At 25.9% G+C, this 23,238-nt stretch overlaps 1 protein-coding gene across 2 annotated transcripts in view; it reads left to right on the top strand.

The window, feature by feature from the left end:
• Nucleotides 1-23,238, top strand: part of LOC105360532 (uncharacterized) — a 183,701-nt gene that overhangs the window by 47,935 nt on the left and 112,528 nt on the right. For both annotated transcript variants that reach the window (XM_011497454.1, XM_011497452.1), the window contains exons 3-5: nucleotides 6,552-6,848; nucleotides 12,743-12,972; nucleotides 17,891-18,306. In XM_011497454.1, coding sequence (XP_011495756.1) covers nucleotides 6,777-6,848; nucleotides 12,743-12,972; nucleotides 17,891-18,306 — 718 coding nt within the window. In that variant the 5' untranslated portion in view covers nucleotides 6,552-6,776. The remainder of the gene's footprint in view (nucleotides 1-6,551; nucleotides 6,849-12,742; nucleotides 12,973-17,890; nucleotides 18,307-23,238) is intronic.

The raw sequence follows: 23,238 nt of genomic DNA, 5'->3' as shown, positions 1-23,238 counted from the left end.
CTCTCCCGAGGCCGAGGAAATAAATGATTTCATCCGTCTAACACCTTTTTCAAACGAGATGGTCAATAATTTAATTGCCATCGGTCCCTATCGGTGCGCAAAAACAGAATCTTCGGGCAAAATCTTGTATTATCCGGATGCCGGAGATGGACCAACAACTTCTATTATATTTATTAACATATAAATGTTTAATGAAAATAAAATATTTGAAGGCTATACACGATTTTTGATAAATATTGCATTAGACAATATGAGATAGAAGTGAAAATTATTTACTATTTACCATTCCATCGCTACTTTTATTCAAAGCGAATTTTTACAATTCCAATACATAAAAATATTCGATATGATTCTACTCCATAATGTTTTAACAATGTTTTAATTATCGCTAGTGTATACCAATTTAATTATAATGTCCAAAGGTATTTATTTATATTTGCAAATATTGTGCAAAAGTTTAAAGCATAAATCATGTAAATATTTATCATCGTGCGGAGTAATAAATTAATATTATAATAAATACATATATTTCAGTTGATGAATATTCTATATTTCCAGTCAGAATTTGAAATTTCTCAACAATTTTTTTCTTTTTTTTTTCCTTCACCACTGCAGTAATTTATTATATTAAATTGTAGGTTATTTTTTTCAGATTATATATTGATCGTAAAGGAAAGATTTTAAAACTTTGGAAGAATTTATTTCAACATTGGTAATAAAATTGCCGATGTACATAAAAGTATTTTCTCGTGATTCTTAATACTTTAAATGATGAAAAGAAAACTTGTTTTTAAATTTCATTTACGAATACTTATGCGAAATAGTTTAGGTACTTCTTCTAAAAATTTTGTATATATTTTGTACATTAAAGAAAGCTTTTAGTTGATTTTCGAATGCACAACTCAATATCTAAAAGCATCTTATACATTAAATAGAAAATTTGTATAAATCAATTGTTTTATATGAAAATTAAATTATTCAAATGAAAAGGTTAAAGTACATATTCGAGGGAAAAGTGCCTAGTTAAAGCGATATTATATCGAGAAAAATTTTTTTTTTATTTTGAAATAAAAGATAATATAGTTGAAAAAGAAATAATCTCGGTAAAGTTCTGATAGACTTGCAAGAAACAGAAAGCAAAACTTTATGTAAAGTCTGAGTTTCGCCTTAAAACATATTATTTTAACACAAGGAGTGCTGAATATTTATACAAATATAGAGGTACAAAAATAAATATTTGTGTATCATTGGAAGGCCTTGGGTTTATTTCAAACATAATACGACAATTATAATAATTAGAAAAAATCTCGAAGCAAGTTATTTCATAAATATAATAATATATACTTATCTAGAGATCTGCACACGTACAAATAAGTAATTGTAAACAAGAGATATGTGCATGTGCAAACTCATCATTACATGCTTATACAGTTACACGGGGTACAAAAAAAAAAAAAAAAAAAAAAAAAAAATATATATATATATGGAGAAGGAGGGGAATAGGGAAAAGCAAGATACCACAACACGCAAGTATACTCTCTCGTGTGGGCATCGACCATGTGCTTAATGCATGAAGAAGGATAGATAAAAAGGGTGAGCAAGTGAGGCTCAGGGAGAGTAAGTAAAAGGGGGGAGAGAACAACACGTGACCTACATTTGGCTTAGTCATTCGCTTACTCACTCGCGCTAACGGCAACTAATAAGAAGATATCTACCGACCTATAGAAGCCGTTGGTTCACTCCAACGCGCGGCAGCACCCAAGTGAAATCGATCGTACGAAATGTTCACCCCCCCCCCCCCCCCCCCCCCCCCACCATATATATCTTATTCTCTCCCCCTCTCTCTCTCTCTCTCTCTCTCTCTCTCTCTCTCTCTCTCTCTCCCTCACTTTCACTCTCTCTCCCTCTCTCTCACTATCATTAAGGTCGGTGTTCACACCGACAATTCCAACCAACAATCGAGAAATAAAGGGAAAAACTGAAACTGAATACTGTAAAGGGCGAGGAAAAGAGAACGAGAAAAAAGATAAAAGAGAACGAGAAAAGTCTGAAAGACTGACAAAATATAGAACGAGCATCGGTCAAGACAAAGATGAAAATAAATTTATTTATTCTACCCACTAATATAATCAAATATACTTTTATAATAAAATTATTTCACAAACTCAAATAAGCAATGAAAATTCTTAATTACTTAATTTATAAAGGTAAGTATAAAGGTTTATAAATGGTACTTATAAAGAAAAATATATTGTAATCATTAATTATTTACATCTTTGCGGATTAAATTAATGATTATTAGAAAATAATAAAAAGACAACTGACACTGATAGATATAAAAGTATGCTATGCTATTTTTAAAATAATCTATTATTCAATTACATGCATAACTTATCCATAAATAAATAAATGTTTTTAATTCGTGAGAATAAAATATATTTTATTATTATTGAATATTTTGTTGAAACATAGGAAGTTAATAAAAAAAAAAAAAAAAAAAAAAAAAAAAAAAAAAAAAAAAAAAAAAAAAAAAAACTTATAATCTAGTATGCATTGTGCAGTGTGTACGGTAATGCACATGATTAATTGAAATGTAAACATATTAATTTATATATTCACATAATTAATAGATATAATTTGGCTGTTACCTAAATACAAATGATGCACTTAATTAAACATTAGTAGTTATGTAGTAAATGCATGTAGTTATGCAGTATTTTGTAGCAAAGAACTATATAATTATATCTTTGGTTTAATTAATTGCATTATATATTTAAAACCATTAATTTATAAGCTGTTACATATGATTTAAAAAAAAATAAAAAAAAATAAGAATTATCTTTTTTTCTGTGAAATATAAAAAAAAAAAAAATTTTTTTTAACCAAAAATTTTCATAAAAAACAATTACTTTTTAGGAAAATAATTTCTCTATACGTAACGTCCACCATACATATATTTTTTATACAAAATTTATGAATAGATGCAAATTGAAAAAAAAGCAAATAAATTAAAGCGCATGCCTGATAATCAATTTCCGTAGCAATCTTTTGCAAAAGAAAAATGATGATAATACATAAATTGTAAAACATTCAATGATTTTAAAATTCGAAAATTCGGCGGTAATCGCACACTGTGACGGTGCTAAATCATTGCAGGAACATACCTAAAAGACGCTCCTTCGATAAAAAAGAAAAAAAGAAAAAAAAACTAAAAATATTAGCTTATACGGAATCTACGTACCAATGCGGCTATGCGGCCTCGTAGGTGTAGTTGTGAACGCCCGATTTGTCTGTCAACTACAAGCGAATGACTCTTCGAGCACTACGTAAAATTGCGCAAAAGCCACAATTGAAAAGTCGTAAAGTGAAGAAACGACTCGCTGAGTATCGGCGCTGATATTTTTCTGCTTCAAAAGCATTACGCTGATACTAGCTGATAACTAAATAAAATAATTATAAGGTTACGGTTATCCATCAAGATAAATAATACGATACTCGGTCAAGATTTTCCCTTACCAATCCTTTCCATCCCTCAAACCATTTCCGGATCAACCCTTCAAATAAATATGCTTTTGCCTTTTTATTTTGTTGTCGCGTATCCGGTAATCGTGCCGACTCGACATCAAAAAAATCAACGGAAAAATAAATATTTACTTTTATCTTGGCAAGCTCTCTTGCTTTATTTTTATGAAATTGCTCACACCACTTCATTCCCAATCTATCTAGTTGTTCCGTCCCTTGACATTATTGACTCGCGAGATCTACTTCTCACGGCAACGTTACGTCACAATTATTTGAAATTACCTAATTCTTATGTAACTCTCCCAATATGTTGGGATGGATAAACTTATTCAAAGCTTAATCCAACTCATAATACTTGCGTGTAATTATTTGTACATTGCGCACAAGGATAAAAATTCAATGAACAACTCGCAAAATATAAGTCTTATTGATAAAAATATTGTGTACGTAAAATTAAGATAAATTAGATGGATTAATTTTGATCTATCAATCAATAGAGGTTACAATAAAATATAATATTGATTAACAGAATATATATAAGTTTGTAAAAATGATTTCCAGTTATATAGAAATATAACCAATCGCAAGCTGTCTCAACAATAATTTTTTGTGATATATTCTAAAAGTACATAGACCCTTTATGTTAAAGTTTGCAAGTAAAGTTATAAATTTTGAAATAATGCAAATTCTAGTGTACTGGTCAAGAATAACAATCTCTACTTAAATTTTCTTCTATTATTATAAAGATACTTACAAAATGTTATATTTACTTTATACCAACTTTGTTCATAAAATGGTGTATGTCAATAAGAAAAGCTTTTATAAAAGCACGATTTATTTTCTTAAAATAAGACTACAGACACATATTCTAATACTAAACCCATTTTATTATTCTTAGTCGACATACGACATAATTTAGGAAAATATGAGAGTTTACTTAAAAATTTTATACCAGATACCTTTATTACAAATTTATATCTGTTTGTATAACAATTTAATTGCATAACAGGGAGATTTATATATTTTAATTAGTGCACTACTATTAATTGGCTGAGAAAGGGTGTATCATGAATTTCTCTGCTGTAAATTATTTTTAAAATAATCTGCTACTATTACATTGAATCATCTAAATATTAATAAAAATTTCATTGAATTATCTTTATAATTGATAAAGATATTGGTCTAATTAATGCTCAAATAATTGCATGCATATTCATTATTTTATTAGTATAAATTCATCATGTAAAATGATTCGTTGTTATTATTGACATGATATGACAACTCGGAAAATTAACAATATGATATTTAAGCAACGTATATATCCTGTAAATAGCCACTAATCTATGAAATATAAATTATAAATTCACGTTCTAATGAAGTTCATAAAATACATGATGAATTCATATGTATGTAATAATAACTGTAATATCTTTACAATATTAATATACAATTTCGAAGATAATAGATATCGTGACTAATCAAAAAAAAAAAAAAAAAAAAAAGGCTTTCTTGAAATCATAATTAGATATATTATAATTGTATGAGTGTAATGCACTATAATAACCCTAATCATACGATAATCGCATTTTTTTAAAGATAATTTAAAAGGTAATGTTATACACGAGGTTATTAAAGCAATTTTTCTAAAATCCATGCATAATGAAATAGTTTTTTTTAATTAATATATGGCATTATATAATTATTTTGAAGTTTTCCACATATTAGTTGTTACCCTTATATTTTACTACAATTATAATAGCTGTAATTATTTAAAAATATATACAATAGGATTTTATCAAATAAAAAGTACAGAAATTTATATAAGATACAAATTAAAATCAGAAAATATTTCAAATATTTTAAAGTTAATATAAGATTGAAGTAGGCAATCGATATTACGAGCCAAAAGCCGAATTTAAATATGTAGATATATGAATGAAATTGTTCAAAATTTATTGCTCAGAGAATAAAATTAATTAATTACACTATTAAATGATGAATAAAGTTAGATAATAATTAAAATTGAACTCCATTCATAAAGATTTTATCGTTGAAGATATTCAAAAAAGTACTGCCCATTTAATGTAAAATTAAATAAATTGTAATTAAACACGTATTAAAATTAATTAATTAATATGAACTAATAAAATCGAAATAGATAGTTAAAACATTTGAATAATTTATGTCAAAAACTCCAATTAAATAAATCAATTAATCAAGATTTGTTGATTAATAAGCGAATAAAATGGTAATTTAAAAAAATTTTATTCGTAAAATATATGATTGGAGGCCATATGAATGGAGTCTTAAATAGTATAAACAATTATCGTAATTAATCAGTAAACAATAATTTGTATTAATGAAATTAATTAAATATATAACAATTACGCACTGTCATTCTATTTATATTGGGATACGTTTGTGTTTTTTTTATTGTCCATTTATTAATAAAGTATGAATTCATTTTAATATTATTCTATAGCTAAGCAATATTGCCATATGTATTATCTATAAATTGCATTATGCATTTCCTTCTATTATATGCAGTTCTTTCATTGTCATTTTTATCTATGTTCTGTGAAACAGCGTAAAATTGATTAAAATTCCTGTTGTTTGTTGACCATACTTGGAGAAGTAAAGTTCTAAAGTTAATTCTCCAAAGTACAAATACGTCGTTTCAATTTTTAAATTTAATTGTTACCAAAAAAAAAAAAAAAACCCCAAATGTATTATTCAATTATTTAAATACTCGTATAACAACACAATACAATAAAATACTTCGTGACTTATATAAAAGAAGTATATCGAAAGCAATGAATACCCTATAAAAATTAAAAATGAATCTCTGTTCAATGAATTTCTGATTAAGTGGAAACGTCGGCTTGCGATCAGACATTGACTATCGACCCATCGATGCACCCAATAACTAAAAAAAAAAAAACATCGACCCATAACGGAGCTCGCGAAATTGAAAATGGCTTATATCACTGGCCCATCTAATGCACAACTCTCGACGACATCTGTTTCAGGGATGCCCGGAGCATCGCGGCTCGCCCTACAAGGGACCAACGTCGAAGGGTAGCAGGGCAGACTCGGGCCATCCGAGCGGCGTCCTCTTGGCGTCGTCGCGCGAGGACCGTCGACCCAATGGTTTCTCGCGCGACGGCAACATCCTCTCGCAGGCGGCCTCCGCTCTCCGTAGACTTCATTTCAAGTCCGTCGGCGGCAGCCGCACGGTGCCCAAGCTCATCGTCATGGGCTCGAGCACCGCCTCGGAGACGACCATCAACACGAGTACCGACAGCGCCAACACCTTGGTCACCATAGTCAGTCTCTTTTATTTGAATGCTATTGATGTCGGTTGCAATTGCAAGACTTTCAATTTTCTAATATTCTAGTAGAGCTCGATGGAAGATAAAGTCGTTAGAGTCGTGAAAAACATACGAAGTTTTCATGAAAATGGTATTTCATTATTGGATTGAAAAGATGTCGTCGGTTGGTACTAATTTACCGAAAGTATTATGGATTTTTATCGATTATTTTCTTACACTGGCCTCACATAAAAATGAGACGATATCGTTTTCTCAAAAGTACTACTTTAAATAATTCTTATATGATTTATATGATTTATAATCTGAACGTCATTCAATAGGATTTATTAGACCATTTTATACATAAAATTTAGACTTTATATATATATATATATATATATAATATTTTTATAATAAATATGAATTGAAAAATATTAACTTGACTTTAAGGCGCATTGATTTATACGCCATTCAATTATTACTGATAATCTTTATTCGATTGTTTTTACTAAGAAATAAGACATTTGCCATTCGTTTAATATAGTAGTCTACAGTCTATATAACAATGATTTCAAAATTGTTTTATTCTAGACATTAATAATTTATCAGACTTATTACGTGCCGAAGGTTCGTTTCCTTATCTCGTGTGTGAAGATTTCGAAATACAAGTAATTAAGACTATAAATTATAATAATAATGATGATAAATCTTCATTCGATGATAATAAAAAAATAACAGGCAAATGTGTGCATTAGATCAAGTATCTCTCTCATGTACATTATCGCTGTCACTTGACTCTCTTTATCCGCTCGCTAGTCGCAACTTCCTACTTCGATTTTCCACTTCTGCTCCTAATGATCGACTCCCTCGAGTGATAGATTCTCACTACCCCCCCCCCGAATCCTCATACCTCCTTAGCGTTATCCTGACTTTTCGCTGTTCAGCAGATATTGTTACTTTAGCCTCTCCTATCTATCCTTTGTCTGCTTTGCTTACTTAGCAGAATCCGTTCTGTCCATTAACTCATACCACTCGACTCCGTTTTTTTTTTTTTTTTTTTTTTTTTTGCCATCACTCTCGATAATTATAAATATAATCCCTATTTTTATTATCATGATTATTATTTCGTATATATCTGTTATTTGTCGTAATACAACGTGAATCGCTGCTTAAGCAATATTTCACTATTCACGATTTTTTCACTACTGGGTGTCGAATATTCGCCCGGCATGCAAATTTTAAATATCATTTTCCAAAATAATTCATTGTCACTTATTAATGTATATTAAGTAGTTTGTAATTAAATCAGCTCGGAAGAAAGCACGTAATCTAAACTTTTTATTTTCGATAATTAATTCTTATCGTATTAAATATGATTTCTTATGATAAAAAAACAAAACTGTATTTAAAATGAGCACATAATTGAAATTTGAAGGATTCTTCCACAAAACTAAAAAATTGTCCTCTTTCTCAAATATATTTCCGACTATGATTGTAATTTTTTAAAAATTAAAAAATGATTTTCAATGAAATGGTGACGTTGAATCGTTATTAATTGACAATAGCTCAAATCATTATTAATATTGCAAATTTTGATTAAAATGATAAATAATACTCTTAAAAGGATCGATAACATAAAATAAATATATTTTCAATTAATCAATACATTTAATTACGAATAACAACATCATAAATTGATATCTTCAACACAATATTAAAAAATAAATAATTCATTTAAGCTTCTAAACACAAATTTTTCATTATAAAAAATTTTCGGACATAATTCTTCAAGTATTAAATAAATTTAATTGTATATTTTTTTTTTTTTTTTTTTTTTTTTTTTTTAATACAAAATCATATCTAATATAATTTGTATAGAGATGAAAAAAGCTTTGATTATAAAACATAAAATTACTCGATTAGTTTATTTATATTTATAAGGATTCTTTAATTCATGAAATATGAAAATTTTTGATCGGTTAATTATTCTTAGAACTCTAGTCGTAAATCAAATTTATTCTGTTATTCAGATTACAGAAATTCATGTATATGAATTATAGTATAAATTTTTACATTTAAATTAAATTTGGTTAAAAAAAAAAAATAATAATTAAATTAAAAGAATGTTAAACGTGTTATATATAATTGATGTATTTAATTAAAAAACATAGAATGAAAATCTAAACAATATATTTGAATGAAATCTTTTTAATATAATTAATTTTAATATTTAAAAAAAAAAAAAATTTCAATAGATTATTATTCAATAAGTATATAATATTTTAATATACTCGATATTTGTTTGCGGATGATTATTAATTAAAATTTAAATGTCCATAGCTCAGATTTCCTCAAAATATAATAAAAATTAACGTAGGCTCATTTAATTAATATTTTTAAATTAATGTCAATAAACATAAAAAAAAATATAGTTAATCAATACGATAATATAATATCCAGACAATATATTTATACGGATACAATTAATATCTAATACGCCTCAAATCTATTCCCTAAAGAATGTTAAAATTATTATAATATAACATCACATAAAAAAGAAAAAAACCGTATGCAAGTTACAATATTTAATACATATTATACGACAAACATACAAAATGAAATTGGGAAAAACTAATGAAAAACTAACGAGGAACATCGAATCACTTAGATAAAATGGAAATTGTTAATAATGTGACAATGTAACTCCGATATTTTTTCAAATATATATATTTTTATATTACTAATATTGTAAAATATTGCAATATTTCTTACATAAATTATATCTGATATCGAGGAGGAAGAATTTATTTTATTCTTACCACGTTGAAGCTTTTATAGCCAAACTACACTGTATAACCAATGTATACATATGTATGTCTACATCGGATCAAAATATTTTTATTAAATTTAAATAAAATATTTGTTATGAATGTTTATTGGTTAACTCACGAATGAAAGGAAAAATTTTTATCTTAAGTAAACTTCAATACTTTAATTTCTTTAATAACTTTGATCGACGAAAAATCAACGAAATACGTATATAGCATTTCATAACTTTTCTGTAAATATAAAAAAAATTAATTACATAATGTAATTAGCTTTTTGTAAAGTTTTATAAAAATAATTTTAGAATATATTTTTTAATTTTCGAGTTTATTAATTTAAAAATTTAATTAAATATCGAGTTGATCGTAAATTTGTATTATTTTCCATAATGCTCGTGCCTGTTGTTTAGTGATTTTTATTCACATATAATTACTAAATTATCTACTAAAATAATCCATAACAATGGCTCAAGTACAATATACATATATGCAAGCATACATCGATTAATACTTGATATGCCAAATTGCCTTCTAGATAAATAAACTACTTAATTACCACTAAAATAAGCTTTCTAGCCGAACGGAACGTATTAAGCATTTAATGCAAATATTGCAGCTTAATCGCGTCAAATGAAATTTAGATTAAATCAAGGCTAAATATTGCATCGCGAGCTCTAATTTTGTCCCCGAATATTAAAAGCACGGCAAACAGACAAAGAGCCTCGAATAATCTTTAAAAATCCAATATAACGGCGAGCAGAGGATTAATTGATTGAAATGGAAGTGAGCCGCGGAGAAAAGTGAGCTTCGAGGCTTAATCTTGAGCACTACGTGTGCGCGCAGGTAACAACGACGGACGGCAGCCTCGATCTGGACGTGCCCCCGGAATTCTCCCCGCCGCCCGTAAATGACGTGACCATTCAATCGCCATACAGCAATGGCGTCCCTATTTCTGTAGCTTCGCCACCAGCCCATCAAGAGCAACAGCAGTCTGCGAATTCAAGTGAAAATGGCCTTCCGACTTCGCAAGTAAGTGAAAGGACTTTTTAGGGGCGGGAGGGGGGGGGGTAAGGGAGCTGCGAGCCCTGAGAGACAAGCAAAAACCGAAATTGTTGTCGAAAGTATTCATTGAGATTCGAATAAATCCATTGTTTTTAATGGCTAATATCTACCATTCTGCAAAGAAGGTTATTTCAGATTAAAACAGTATAATAATAAATAAATTAAAGTCGTAATTATGAATTAGATAGAATTAGAGAATTTTGTGGATTGTGAAAGTTAATGTAACAAGGAGAATTGTCAGTTAAAGCAATTTACGATGTGCTTATCAATTGGTCAAATAAAAACATTAATATTGTATTTTAAATTAAGAATATGAATTTGACGAAGAAATGCGTGATAATCAGTGAAAAATTTTATTATTTTTAATTAAATGACAGATATTTAAGATAAATAAATTGAAATATTAAATAGATAATAGAGTCTTATTTATAAATAATTTTAATGATATATATTTTTTCATATTTATCTTTAAAACAAGAGAGAGAGAGAGAGAGAGAGAGAGTGAGAGAGAGAGAGAGAGAGAGAGAAAGAGAGAGAAATCCTAAGATTTTTACATTTGATAAACTTAATTTTTTTAAATATTGATAAATTTATTTTTCTTTTTTTTTTTAATTTTAATATTTAATTAAATTTCTTTATTTTTCTTTTACATCATTTTCATCGTTTCATCGCTATAATACTTCAAAGATTTTCAATTACTTTTGTGTTTGAGATACATGAATAGCAATTTAAAGTTTGAATATATTTTCGAACTTTTATACAATGTATTTATGCACACAACTATATATTTATAGTATCATTGTATCATTATGGTATTGTATATTTTGAAAGAACTCGCTACATATTATTTCAACAGAAGTAAACTTTATAAAATTTTAATAAACCAGTCTAGTAAATATTTGATTATATGCATCGTTATAGAAGTTAAATTTATATAAATATGCTTGTTAATAAATTATTAAAAATTTTAGTTTCAGAATTTGAAGTTTCGCTCAATTCATATTTAGTTGTTGTAAAACAATATGAAAAATTTTGAATGTGAACGAACAACTTGTATTTTCATGTTGTCAGATGGTTTTTTTTTTTTGTTTTTTACAAAAATATATATTATATTATAAATTTATCAAGTAGATTGTTTATTTGGAAAAGTTATTCAATTATAGTTCATAAATTCAATTTCAATTAGAACAAAAATAGACGTAAATTAAATATTTATATGATATTGTGTGTAAATTTTATTAAAAATATAAACTTGTAGTAAATACAATCTAAAAAATGATAAATAACATCAAATATATTTCTCAGCACTCGTAATCAAAAATGTAATATTACAGTCCCAATACTATGAACTTTGCTTCTTTAATTATATATATAAAAAAAAAAAAAAAAAAAAACAACAACAACAACAACAACGAAGAAATATAGTAAAACATTAGAATTATGGAAACATACTGTTATTAATCATACCAAAATTTCATATACAATATATTGAAAATAAAGGTCAAATTATAATGTAAAGAGTAAATAATTAAAAACAAATTCAATGAAAAATAGTTATTTTTAATACTGAAAATTAAATAAAACTCATTTCCAGTCTGGGGATAAGTATTTTTATTGAACCAACAATGGCCAACATTTTTCTTGAAGCTTTTCCAGACTTATTAATACAAAAATATTTAGAAATAGTATTGGATTTCTAATCCTTAATTTTCCGTATCAATTGAAACTATTGTATTAATTAATATAAACATCAATATATTCAAGCTCTCTCTTTTCTCACATATGCACAAAAAAAAAACCACTATGAGATATTTTTCATTTATATTGATTACAAAACGCACTACAAAATATCCCTAATTCTATCAATATTGAATATAACTATAAGCAAAAATTCATGCATCTTATATTTAATGATACATAATGCCTATTAATTAATGAACCACTTCATTTTCAATATAATGAAATATGCTTTCGATCAGATACAAATATCCCTCCTTCATCAATATAACCGTTCATTTGTAGATAAATGGTACTTCGTCAACGAATACAACGACGAGCATAATTCAGAATGGATACGATAATATGCCCACGACGTCAACAAATTTCATTTTCGGTGATACGGATAGTCCTGGAGCACCTCCACCTACTCCAATGATCGGACCTCATCAAAAATCTCGATTCACATTTACAGGATTGGATCATCGAAGCAAAACACCAGCATTACCGGATCTTCGAACTGCCGACGTATTTAGGTGAGATGATTAATTAAAAAGTAAAATATAAACTATCCATTTATTAATTCATATAAGGAAATAATTGATAAATTAATCGTTAAGTTCGAATAGCAGACTTATAATTATCATATTATTTATCATAGTAATCTCAAATCTTGTCATAAATCATTCAAAATTGTCTGTTCTCTTTTTAATTATTCAATATAGGTGATATAATTCATCTAAAAGATAAGATCACATTAGAATATTACACGAACAATGTACTCTTTTATTCATACGATGAGCATACTTAAATTTATCGATATTATCGTAACTATCGGTAATAATATACAATGTAATTAAAAATAATTTATTAATTTTTTATGAGAAGTTTGAAATGAAAGGTTTGAATTAAATTCTTATGACAATTAATTTCGTAATAATAGTGGACTTTCCTGGTATTAATTGGATGTGTTAGAGTTTTACATAAAATCAATGTCGTATCTATTCACCAAAATAACGTGTTTTACAATTGTCGATAATATTTTACACGAGACCCATAATATAATTGATATAAATATAAAAGAAATAATTACGAAAAGTAATAGGCAATAGAGACAAGCGTATGTTTATTTTCCCTGGCAATACAAAAACTATAAACTTTACGTCAATTTTCCCAAAATTATTGCAGCTTCTAAGTTTATCAATAAATTGATGACCTTGCATTCTGCTATTCTTATATTTTAATAGGAGTTCGATATATATGTTTCGTTATATGAGCGTTGCGCTAGTTAGATCTAAGGTCTGAGACATAAAAAAAAAAAATAATAATAAAATTGTATTGAAAAGAAAAGCAATTAAAAAAAAAAAAAAAAAAAAAAAATAAATAAATAAATAAATAAATAAGTAAAAGTAATAAAACATAAATACTATATCATTTTATTTAACGTTCCATATGTATTTTGACTTTGTAGATGTAGAAATATTATTTAAATTATTATACGATAATAATATAAGAAAATCATTACATTGTTATATGAAACAAAATAGACTAGTTTTTTAATTTTAATCACAATAAAGAATTATATGTTCGTAATTTCTGAAATGAAATAATGTATACATGCAATGCATTGAGAAAAAAAAAAAAAAAAAACAACTAATTTAAATAGATCTTATAACTAGGTCATATTTTTATTTTCTATAAATAATCAAATACATTGAACAAAATCGTTTAGCCTCAATAGCTATGATATTGACAATTTTTATAATATAATAATACGATAATGATATAATCGTGCATCGATTGGCAATGTATCGAATTTTATACAAATACTGGAAAATTATTACAATTAGCTTTGGAATTATTAAAGTCTAAAGTAATTTTACATATGTTTACATAACGATCGATTTTGTTATATAATGTGCGTCATGCACATTAATTAGTTCTAGATACTAATAATTTTCATAAATATTAATTATCGACGTTCATTTAATTACAAGCACATAGTATAAGGAATCGCAAAGAATATACGAAAATCTCATAAAAATTGCTATACAATATAAATTCCAATAGAATAAAATATATCTTTAACAGAAATTGCAATCGTGTGAGTAGACTTTCGATAATATGAAATCAAGTCACCAAACTAGTTAACAGACGAAAAACTAATTATATTGGTTTCCAACTCAACCAACTTTCAGAAAATATTTCCAGAAATCAATATTCGAATATCCTTAATATTGATTATGAAATAATACCATTAAACATTTACATCACCTCAAAATCATTTAAATAAAACTTTGATTAACATTACCTTATGAATCTCTCATTTGCGCCAGAAATAAAAAAAAAAAGTAATAAAATTAAAATAATTATAAATATCTAGTGAATGACCATGTTTTTTTTTCGTGTAGATTAAGCCCTTTTTTGTTAATCCCATAAAGCTACGAGAATGAATAAGTAGATCCCATTACAATATTACGGCACAAAGTAAATTTAGTTAAATTCTCATTTTTTATCAAGTGAGAGTCATGTCTTCTTGAAATTCATTATTTACAAATTTTATAGATTAACATTATTTTCTAAATTTATTACAATAATAAATATAATTTACGTTTCTAGTATAACTATTTCTTAATTATACATAATAATAAATTATCTGTAAATATTTCATTTGAGAAGCAATAATTACACAAGACGGAAAAAAAAAGCAAAATCACTTAATGTTATTATATAAATATTATTTTAAAAATAAAAACTCAATATAATCACTATCTTTGTGTTCGATTTCAAAATTATAATAGAATTTCAGAATCGTGTCCATCGATTTAGTATAATATTGTAATTCGAACGACATATCTCATAAACTAAAATCATTTGTAATTACTATTCGCATGACTTTATTAGATTATCCGATAGATGGATAAACGAATCAACAAATATGTAACTTTTACACTCTATATTCTCTATATTCAATTTATATAATATTCTCTGATATTTATGCAAAATTATTATTTGTATATATAATAAATTTTCTTTTGCATAAAGAAAATTTTCTCTGGAACACGAAGGGTTTTGATAAAACATATAAATATATATTATGTCGATATATTGTAATGTTTTTCTGTATCAGTTATCGATAATTATATATTTGAAAATGAAATAAATCAATCAATAAAAATAATTGAACAATTACTGAATATTTAATAAAACAAATGGTCATAGAATATAATGCATATGAATGATTGAAAAGGTAATATAATTCATATATATGCGTTGTAATAATATTGAAATAAAAAGTATTATTATTCTTTTAATAAACTTTTTAATTATATATATATATATATATATATATATATATATATATATATAATATATAATATTTATTTATCTAAAGTAGTTTACATTTATATTTTAATTAACATTAAATATTACAAATGAACTTTTAGGAAAATATTGTAAATACTATTTATTCAACTACATATATTATTAAAAAAAAAAAAACTTGTATATAAGTAACAAAATAAGATGATTATTTAATTCACCACAATATTCGAAAATTATAAAATATAGTAGATTGGATATGCAAAGTTAATTGTTTCAAAGTAAAATATTGATATAGTAGTTGAATAAAAGTAAAAAGTGATAAAAATAGTGACGAGAAAACAAGTTTACTGCACTATCCATCTACTCCTACAGCAATCAATACATTTACCTTTTTAGTTATAGAGCAACGGAAAAACAAAATAAGCAAACGGGTTAACTATGTCATCCATCTAAATTGTTCACTTATTAGATATATCTCTCTCTCTCTCTCTCTTTCTCTCTTTGTCGCATATTTTATCTTATTCTTTGAATATTTGTCTTTGATCTTAAGATCTTAAAAAGAAAAAAAATTATTTCAATTCGTCATGTCTCTCCTTAAAGCAGCATTTACATTTATATACGTTAAAGCCATATTTATGATTTTGTTAACAAATTTGGCTCTATAAAATGAAATTGATATATTTTACAAATTTAAGACTACTTCCAAAATAAATATATTATAATCTGCAATTTAAATTTTCCTTTTGCCCACCACATAGATATTCATGAATGCAAAAATACTAATTTGAAATCCCATAATTATACATATGCAAAGCAAATGATATTTTATTTTATATTATTTATTATGATAAATAATAAATAAGGTTGATTAATCGGCTGAAGCCATCTGTAATGAAACAAACAACATAGATTTTACTGTCTAAACGAGTCTATTTGATTTAATGAAACTTATTTAGTATTTCCTTCACTCAACAGAAAATATTAATTCCGGTCTTAAATAAAAATTATTTCTTAGAATTTAAAAAACCAAGATTCTTAATCAAACAATTAAATTTTAAACATACATTTTATTAGAGATATATTTAACGAATTTTGTATATTTAATAATATGTTTCAATAAATTTAATAAATGTATTTATTTAAAATGCCTATTTTATTTATTTAAAAAACATAAATCATATTTACAATGTAATTAAACTCAATATTATTGCACTAACGGATCTGCAATGAGTTCCAATGATTTACGTAAAAAAAAAAAAAGATGAAAAATAAAGGGAAATAGAATGTCAAGTATATTTCTTTTATTTTATGTATCGTCACGCGTCAGAATCTTAGATTCATGTTTCGATGACATCCAACACACATAACTTTTAAAAGATTATAGCATAAACGGAAATGCAGAAAGTGCAAACTCTGCGCAATGCGATGCGATCCTAGATTTTCTTGTCGTCGATATCAAAGAACGTCGAGGAATTGAAAGGAAAAATAGAAAGTCTGGCAACAGTTGCAAAGCCGGAAGCTCAGACCCAAGTTACTAGGTCAGCAATCAAAAATGGTAGTTGCAGTCGTTATTTGCCAAACATGGACTGAGAATTTAAAATCGAGCTTAGACAATTCAAGTCAATAGTAGATTAAAAGATCGCTCAAGAATTTAATTACCATTCTATAAGTTTCATGAATGATCCTTATTCTTATATGTTAATAATAAAATATATAAATGCGTTTGAATAATAGTATCGAAAATTTTCATCCAATGTAAAATTATCGTGGTAATTTTTATTTCTACCTAAACTATTCTTCGTTAAAAATCTACAGAGACAACACAATTCTCAATATTTAAAATTAAATACCCTACCGATTTAAAAGTAATTCTATAAAAATTATATAATTATTAACATTTAAAAATTTATTTATTCAAGATAACGAAAGTTAATTAATAAATTATATATATATATATATATATATATATATATATATATATATATATATATATATATATATTAATAATAGAAGTTTAAACAAAAATTAATTTCGTACAAATAGAAACATTCTCAACTATATCTATTTCACCATTATCTGGGAAAAAAATTTATTTATATAAAATGGATACCTGCTTTGGAAAATTTTCAGCCAACCGGTTCGAGGTTCCGTAGATGCAGGTCAACCAGATCTGCACCAAATTGGCTCCATACTAGCTTTAGTTGCTGCTAAAGACAAACTTAAAAACTCTTCGCCTTGCGCGGATTCAACTACAGCAACAACGACTGGAAAAGAATGCCAAGAACCGATAATTAATGGCACGTCCACCAAAACTAACAATGACAACGGCAATGAACAAACGAGTGATAAGAGTCTTGCTGATACTACAGTGAATTCAACAGAATCGAAAAATTCCGTTCAAACTGCAACGGGATTAACTGGAGCAATTACGAAACCAAACATCAATGTTACGACAAATCCCCTCGATATATCGCTATGTTCGCCTCAAGTATCGTCCGCAACGCAAAACACCTCGTCTAATGCAAGAAATTGGAATAGGACAGCCGGTAAGTTAATCAATTATACATTTATTATTTCATTTGTTAGAAGCGCTTGCATTTTATGATCTTTTCGCTGTTTAATATAATTTTTCTACATTTAATTCGGTTACTACACATAACTATAATATTAACATTATACAGAAACAAATACAAACGAACACACACACACAGAGAGAGAGAGAGAGAGAGAGAGAAAGAGAGAGAGAGAGAGAGAGAGAGATGTACGCTGAAGCATATATGTATGAATATGAATATTTGGATATATACAAGAGATAAATAATATTTCCATATAAAGTAGTGGTAAAATATGAAAATCATTTAAATATTTTGGAATTATTGAAGTTTGCAGTTTATGTTCCACTTCAAACTCATACTGTGCAGTTTTTACTCTGCCTACGTATTAAATACGGTAAATTTGATTCTATATATCTCATATTTGTAATTTCATGTACAATATGATCGATTAAAAGGGTAATTTCATAAAATTATACCAATAAGCTCATTGTTGTATAATTTTTCAAAAAACTTCTTTTTTAATAATGTGATAATCCGAATTATACATACATACACATTAAATTACAATATTTTACAATTTTATGAATTACAGAGTATATTTATATATTATTATAAATATAATATAGATATAAATATTTTCTTTAAATTGTAAATATTGTATGTAAAGAATAGAAAACACATTGTTATTAACAACTTATATCCCTTCAAAATGAATATTTATGTATTTATTGGAAAATATTTGCAAACAATTTTTTAACTACAACGGAATTGAAGTAATTTGAAATTAAAACTTTAATAATAACTTTCGTTTCATTCAATTATAATCATTATTATTAAATGAATTAAAAATAATAAAATATGATAGAATTTTTATACAGATAACATTGATGATTTATTTAATTATTTTGCTATTTGAATTATTTTAATAGTTAAAATCAACGATCCATTTATTATATTATATTATATTATTTCAATTAGATATAATTACGTAAAATATTTTAAATATTAATATACAAAATTAAAAGAGCAATCGGAATGTATATAAAATTTTCTATACTAATATTTTGCATTGTCTACGTTACAATTATCGAGTAATACAACAAAAGTTTTATTAAAATTTCGTATGTATAATTATATTTTTACTACAATACTCAATCATCAGCCCATATCCCTACGTAATTCCATGAATTTGTATTGATTATGTTATTGAAATTGTGTAATTGTTGTCGCCTATGACGATATGTAACAAGCATAATAAAAAAAAATACATGAAAAGTATTTAAAAAAAGAACAGACAAACAGAATAATAAATAATGAGAGCAATTATTACGAGGGCAATGGATATTCTTATTACCATTGCTTAAAATTTATTTATTTATTTAAAAAAATAATGTATATTTAGAAAATATAATAAGTATTAAAAGAAATCAAATTATTCTGTCAAATTTACCGAAATTTATTTTATACGCAATGTTAATGATGCGTGTGTGTGTGTGTGCGTGCGTGCGTGTGCGTGCGTGTGTGTGTGTGTGTGTGTGTTTGTGTGTGTGGGTGTGTGGGTGTGGGCGGGTGCGCGCGCGCGTGTCCGTACGTGTGCATAAGTGCGTATGAAGAGAGTAAAATAAAATAAAGAGATTTTGGGGGAAAAAAGTAATGTTAGAAAATGAAATGAACTGATATTCTTTATTTCAGAAACTCATCCCCTCGCTTCGACCATTCATTCATGGGTCAGACTCTTTTTCCCGTTTTGCGCAATAGGTACACACAGTCGAGCATGGTCAAAAGGTCCCTGATAATGGTATATTAGACAGAGGCTTTGAGAGAGATTGAAATAGGTGTAGAATGAAGGATCGTGCATTTCCTATTGTTTTCTTCTTCTTTTTTTTCTTCTTTTTTTTTCCTTTTTGTTTTAATATGCCAATCTTAGGGGGCTTTTGGCTTCGCCCAATAATGCGTGCATCCAGCAAGAAAAGCAGTTATAATAGAAAGAGACGCGTGTATACACAAGCTTTACAAAATTTACGTTGCTTTGCTATTAGAATCGATTTGCAAAGTCACTCGAATTCAGCTTTGCTTTCTCTACTCTTACATTCTTTTTTGCCTTATTTTTATATTGTTTTTTTTGTATTTTGTATTTTGTATTTTGTTTTTTTTGTTGTTGTTTTTTTTTTATCGATGGTGTTCTTTTGTTTTAATACGAAGCAAACAGAAATGTCAATTGGACTCTGCTGACATGTCGACAAAAGTTAAAATACATCGCCAATTGACAAAACACACTTTTGCTTATGCATATATATATATATATATATATATATATATATATATATATATATACACGCACACGTACACATGCCTCTTCTATTGCTATCGCTGCGTAATTTTTACCGAAATAGCAGCTGCTTTCATGCATTGTATTAGCTTTCAAATTCATCATCATACTGACGTGCAGAATACGAGTTTTAGACTCTTTCGCAGATTATTCACGGATTAAATTCTACGATAAAACATTATGATTGAGATGCATTAATAACTTGAGAGAAATTTTCATAAATAAAGCTTGTATTTTAAACATTAAAAATCTAATTTATTAAAAATCTAATAAATATTTTTATTTGGATAATCTCAATTGTAATATACTGTTCATCTAGCGAAAATTGAATAAGCTATAACAGCACATAACTACCGTCTATTTCTTTCGTACCATTAGAGTGTAAAAATATTTCTTTACTTCGAGAATAATTATTATATATTGATTCGATGCAACATATATTGCATATTTAGACAAACTCCGCTGAACTATATATTATATACTGGAAATTGAATTTAAATTTATTCCCTAAATACTTGAAAGAAATGATCATTCTTACATTATTCGCAAGAAAATATATATAACAATTTGCTAAAAGACACGAGTGAATGTTACAAAAGCTCAATATAGCTAAAATAATAAAATTTATTAATAATACGTTGTTAATAAATGATTCTATTCCTGCCAACTGCTTGATATGTAATAAATAAAATTTTACCAAATCATACGTGTATTTAGATAAATGTGAAACAAAAATTAATAATTTATCGCCCGAATAGAACAGCACAGTCAATATTCATAAAACGCGTCTATATTGAAGATAAATAAATTATATCTAGCAATAAAGACGATACTAACATTCTCAAAATGTTTGGATTAAAAATTAAGTAAAGAAATTTATATTTTTTCTAACTTACAATAAATCATAGAGTTTATTTTAATATTAGAAAAATTTATAATTATTTTAATTTTAAAATTGAGAAAAGGGTAGCATAATGGAAATGTGTAATTCTATCATTAAATATGGAATTAATCTATTTGCGGCTATCTATAATATTGATTAATAAATTTTATTTTAATTTAATGATCAAATACCAGAATATACGTTTATTTCATAATACACGAGAAAGTCCTTCGTATTTAATAATTAAAACAAATTCAGTAATAATTATTATATTTTATTCAATATGCTATAATTAATAGTTCGTTATCGCATCCATTAATATTCGATTAATTAATATATTTTACTAGATATATTACATTTTTAAGAAATTTTTAATCGTAAAATTTGATAACTATATTCAGAAATTGACAATTAAACGTAAAATTATCATTTCAAAAGTTTACCATAATATATGTTACCGTGTAGTTAGTTGTATTGGGAAATAAAAAATATGAAAAGATTACTTTTTAATTCTTTTGTCGTACGTCTAATGTTATTTAAAATAATAATAAATGTTCTATATTATGAGATTTTACAGTATATAGGTAATATTTAATTAGAATTATGAAGATTAACCTTTACTTTATATTATTTAAAGCACTTATATTGTTAATATTTCTATGTACTTCGTCGTAAATAGGATTTTCAATTATAGAATTACTTAAAATTGCTTAAAATTTATTATTTAGTATTGAAGCAAAAGTACTTTAATTGATAGTTATCGTTATTTGCAATATATTTTTCTACATCTTTCTATATCAATATATTTAATAATTTTTTAAACGTGCTTTAATAAATTAAATTTTATATTCAAAAAGTTTCTGATAAAATATTACAAAATATATTTATCCATTATATTGGTCGTAAATTTGTGGAATGACAAGTTTAATCTCATACATTCATTCATGAATAGAGATTAAAATATTTATGAATCTAATTTAAATAAAATTATATGTTTAATTTTAAAACCAAAGAAATAGTAAATTTTTCAACGAAAAAAAAAATTGTTATTAGATGTTGGAAAATATTTTCGGTGTTTAGAAGCATTAATAGATATATTTATTTTACAATTATATATATATATATATATATATACAGCTTTTTAATAAACAAAAAATTGTTTTATATTAATTGTCGACAACTTACATTTTATTAATTATAGAATTTATTAAAAATATCGCATTTCATTTTCATTATATAAGTTTCATTGAATTGAATTGAATTGCTCCTATAAACTTATTTATGTTTAGTTTTTTTAATAAGAGTCGTCATCGAATTTGATAAAAAAAAATTAAAGAATGATGAAATAAATATACAGGTAATCATTGATATTGATAATTCATTTTTAAATCTTCATTTAGATTTGAAATTGTGGTTTATTACATTATTTTTGTACAATTTTTTTTTTTATCAGAATAGTATAGGGTAACTTTTAGGTCATACTCAGGTTGTCGAATACAAAAGTTACTAAAACTTAGTAGTAACAATAAATTATTTGAAAATTTCTATTAATTAAATAAATAACATCAGTATCATATATTTTAAATTGTCTTATTATAAATAATTTGCCATTCATAAATTAAATATAATATTATGTAAGATGTATGAATTGTATAAGAATAAAATGTATTTAATAAAAAGTATCTGGCTTTGGTCTATTATTGATTAAATT

The sequence above is a fragment of the Ceratosolen solmsi genome, unplaced genomic scaffold, assembly GCF_000503995.2.
Source record: "Ceratosolen solmsi marchali unplaced genomic scaffold, CerSol_1.0 scaffold47, whole genome shotgun sequence".
Classification (NCBI taxonomy): Eukaryota; Metazoa; Arthropoda; class Insecta; order Hymenoptera; family Agaonidae; genus Ceratosolen; species Ceratosolen solmsi.
Note: the sequence above shows the minus strand (reverse complement) of the source record. Positions and strands in the feature narration are given on the sequence as shown.